Consider the following 3,060-nt stretch of genomic DNA (forward strand, 5'->3'; position numbering starts at 1 on the left):
GGCGGAGGACCCGGATGCGCTGTCCCTGTGTGGCCGAGTCTGCTCAGCTTAGCAGTTCCTTGTTCCCCTGCAGTAACCGGGCCGCCCTGCACCTCTATTCCAACACCCTCAACTTTCAGTAAGTAGCTCCAGATTTTTCTAATGGAATGGGGTGGTCCCAGCTCTGGCGCATCCAGACGGCTGAGGTGGGCTGAGCCGCCTTCCAGGCGGGAGGATGGGGGTGGCTGGAGGACAGACCTGGAGTCAGCTGAGGTGGGAAGCAGGCTGCGGACTCCAGTGTCTGTGGTGCCGGCACCTGCCTGCTGGAGTTCGCTCGAGGTGTGTTGTGAGGCGGGAGAGTGGTGTGGCTTGCTGTGTCGCCTGACGCTGGCTGGGGCTAGGTGAAGAGCACACAGGTGTTTGGGTAAAGGTTCAGGAGTGGAGATGAGGGCCCAGGACATGAGGACAAGCCAAGGTGCAGCACTCGTGGTGAGCTGGCACCTAGAAGCATCTAAGCGGGACCAGGAGAAAGGAGAACATGGTGCTACAGAAACCTAAGCACATCCAGACAGGTAGGGATATCGGCAAGAGCAGTGGAGGGATCTAGAGCCCTGGGTGTCCTGGTGGATGAGGGCAGGTCCACTCAGGGACGTGGGAGTCTCTGTGTGCCTGGCACGGGACAGAGAAAGCCTGGCAGGGAAGTGATGTGTGCAGGACACGGTAGCAAAAGCTACTTGAAAGTGAGGCTGGGCTGGAGGGCCCACTGAGACGGCATTCAGTTTCAGCTTGGTGGCGGATAAAGAGGGACTATTGGGAAGGGCATCCAAGGAGGGATCTTTGACCTGGACGTAGATGTCTCTGGTGGCCAGCAATCCCACGGTCTCGGGGCCGGCAGGGCTCTCCTAGGCCATCAAGTCCAGTGCCCCTTCCAGTGGCAAGGTCCCCGAATATGCACACACACCTCCCCGTGCAGCCTTGGCCCCTGAGCTGCTCAGAGCAGGGGCCACATGGCCTGGTGGTGGCTGTCAGGACCCGCGGCCGCAGCGCCCCTCCTCCTCAGCTCCAATTGCTAGGCCCGGGAATCAGCCTTGTTCAGTAAGTGACACGGAACCGGGCATGGGGGGGAGGGGATGGCTGAATCCAGGGCTTCAGTTCACAAGAAAGCACAGAAACAGATCCTTGGTAGCCAGATGAGGGACACAGGACAGGGGCAGGCCCCAGAGGGGTAAAGGTGCTGGACGCTGCTTACCGCTTACTGCCGGACGGCGCAAAGGGAAGGCCACGTTGGAAACGAGGCTTGCTGTCTCCAAAAGGGCCCTTTGGGGGAAAACAGATACGCTGCCCCACTAGCATATGATGCTGGAAGGGTGAGAATTTGTGCCCTGATTTGGGTCGTTCTTTTCTCCACCTCCTGCCCCCAGGATCAGCGAAGTGGAACCCAAATACTACGCAGATGGGGAAGATGCATACGCGATGAAGCGGGACCTCACCCAGATGGCTGACGAGGTAAGTGTCCTGTGGGGCCAGGGCCACAGTCTCACAGATGGGGCAAAGCAAGGCAAAGCATAGGAGGCCCTGCTGGAGGTCAGGGGCAGCTCGGGGTGTGGGGGGAGCCCTGCTGGAGGTCAGGGGCAGCTCTGGACCGGGGTGCTGAGACGGTAGGAAGCCCTCTGTGGCCAGAGGCGAGATGGATTCGTGCCAGCCTTGGCGGCTGTGTTGCCAGGAGTCACGGCCCCGTTCGCCTCAGTTTCTTCAGCTGACAGGTGGGGAGCTGGGCCCCTATCGCCCCAAGATCGCATGCTCTCCCGAAGCTTGTACCGCCTGAGGCGTGATGTGAGAGGTGAGGGAGGAGGTCCCTCAGTGTACTGAGAACTAGGGTCCCCAAGGCTCAGGGGTAAGACAGCTGGGCTGAGGAGAAGGTCAGGGGCCTGCCCCAGGCTCCTCGGGGGCCAGGGCCGTTCGACAGGCTTTGCAGCAGACCCCGTGGGGGAGGCACATGCACCCTCACTTTGTGGGACGGGAAACAGGTCCACAGAGGGCAGAGCCAGGACTCCACCCGGGTCTTCTGACTCAGTCCTGCAGGCTGCCCTCACCCCTGGCTTGGGTGGCAGAAGGGGGTCTCTGTGGTCTGGAGGCTCAGACCTGTCTCCTTCCTCCTGCCTCTTCCTGGGCTCCTGGCGGCAGCTGAGGCGACACCTGGAGCTGAAGGAGAAGGGCAGGCACGTGGTGCTGGGCTCCATCGAGAACAAGGTGGAGAGCAGGGGCAACTCGCTTCCAAGCTCGGGAGAGGCCTGTCGTGAGGACAAGGGCCTGGCTGCTGAGGATAGTGGTGGTGACAGCAAGGATCTGAGCGAGGTCAGCGAGACCACAGAGAGCACCGATGTCAAGGACAGCTCAGAGGCCTCCGACTCTGCCTCCTAGAGCCTGCACTTGCTCCTCTCCCCACCCCGACCTGCCCGTCCTGTCCTCGCCCCTCAAGGTTTCACAATAAACTTCACCCAGTGGCCTTGGGGAGTTCGTGTGTGCTAGTGTGCACCTTGGGGGCGGGGGCTGCCTCTCCCCGGTCCCTCTGTGTCCCGGGATGTGGACCTCAAAGCCTTTTGGCATGGTGCGTCCTGCCAAGCCCAAGTAGAAGGAAAGAGCTCTGTCGGGGTTTGGAGGCGGGGCTCCCAAGTCTGATGGCTCTCGGCCCCTATGGGTCCAGGGAAGGGAGACCCCGGACTTCTGGAAGCCAGTCCCTGCCGGGGAGGCAGGCGCTCTGGCTTCTGAGCCCTGCTCTACTGCTCCCTTGCCGGGCTCCTGATGCCTAAAGTCCAGCTGCTCACTGGGCTTCTCTGTTGCTGCCCTACCTGGTAATGCCCTGAGCCCTGGCAACTGTGCTGGATTCCTCCCTCCCCTGCCATCCAGAAGGTTGGCAAGTCCTGTGTGTTCGACCACTGACCACCTACCACCACAACTCCTGTGGAATGTACTCCATAACCTAAGCTCTAATTTGCAAGTTAATAGACTATTGTTAGTAGAGTGTTAGGTATACAAAACAGCTGGCAGTGCAGTTCCCGTCGCCTCTCCCCCCCCCCATAC

At 60.8% G+C, this 3,060-nt stretch overlaps 1 protein-coding gene across 1 annotated transcript; it reads left to right on the forward strand.

Annotated features, from left to right (window-relative positions):
• Positions 1-6: 6 nt before the first annotated feature.
• Positions 7-2,489, forward strand: LOC121024037 (N-alpha-acetyltransferase 10-like). Its single transcript, XM_040466353.1, has 3 exons — positions 7-118; positions 1,401-1,485; positions 2,164-2,489. Exons 1-3 carry the CDS (start codon positions 15-17, stop codon positions 2,398-2,400), a joined length of 426 nt encoding a protein of 141 aa, XP_040322287.1. The 5' UTR covers positions 7-14; the 3' UTR covers positions 2,401-2,489.
• The last annotated feature ends 571 nt before the right edge of the window (positions 2,490-3,060 follow it).

The sequence above is a fragment of the Herpailurus yagouaroundi genome, unplaced genomic scaffold (assembly GCF_014898765.1).
Source record: "Herpailurus yagouaroundi ecotype Mexico unplaced genomic scaffold, PumYag 4470, whole genome shotgun sequence".
In the NCBI taxonomy this organism is placed as follows: domain Eukaryota; kingdom Metazoa; phylum Chordata; class Mammalia; order Carnivora; family Felidae; genus Herpailurus; species Herpailurus yagouaroundi.

What these genes read in the sequence shown, in the direction of transcription:
- LOC121024037 (XM_040466353.1), top strand. Translation starts at nt 15, where the DNA reads ATGCGCTGTCCCTGTGTGGCCGAGTCTGCTCAGCTTAGCAGTTCCTTG. An exon ending in TCCAACACCCTCAACTTTCA is followed by an intron (nt 119 to 1,400) that starts GTAAGTAGCTCC and finishes TCCTGCCCCCAG; the next exon opens with GATCAGCGAAGTGGAACCCA. An exon ending in TCACCCAGATGGCTGACGAG is followed by an intron (nt 1,486 to 2,163) that starts GTAAGTGTCCTG and finishes TCCTGGCGGCAG; the next exon opens with CTGAGGCGACACCTGGAGCT.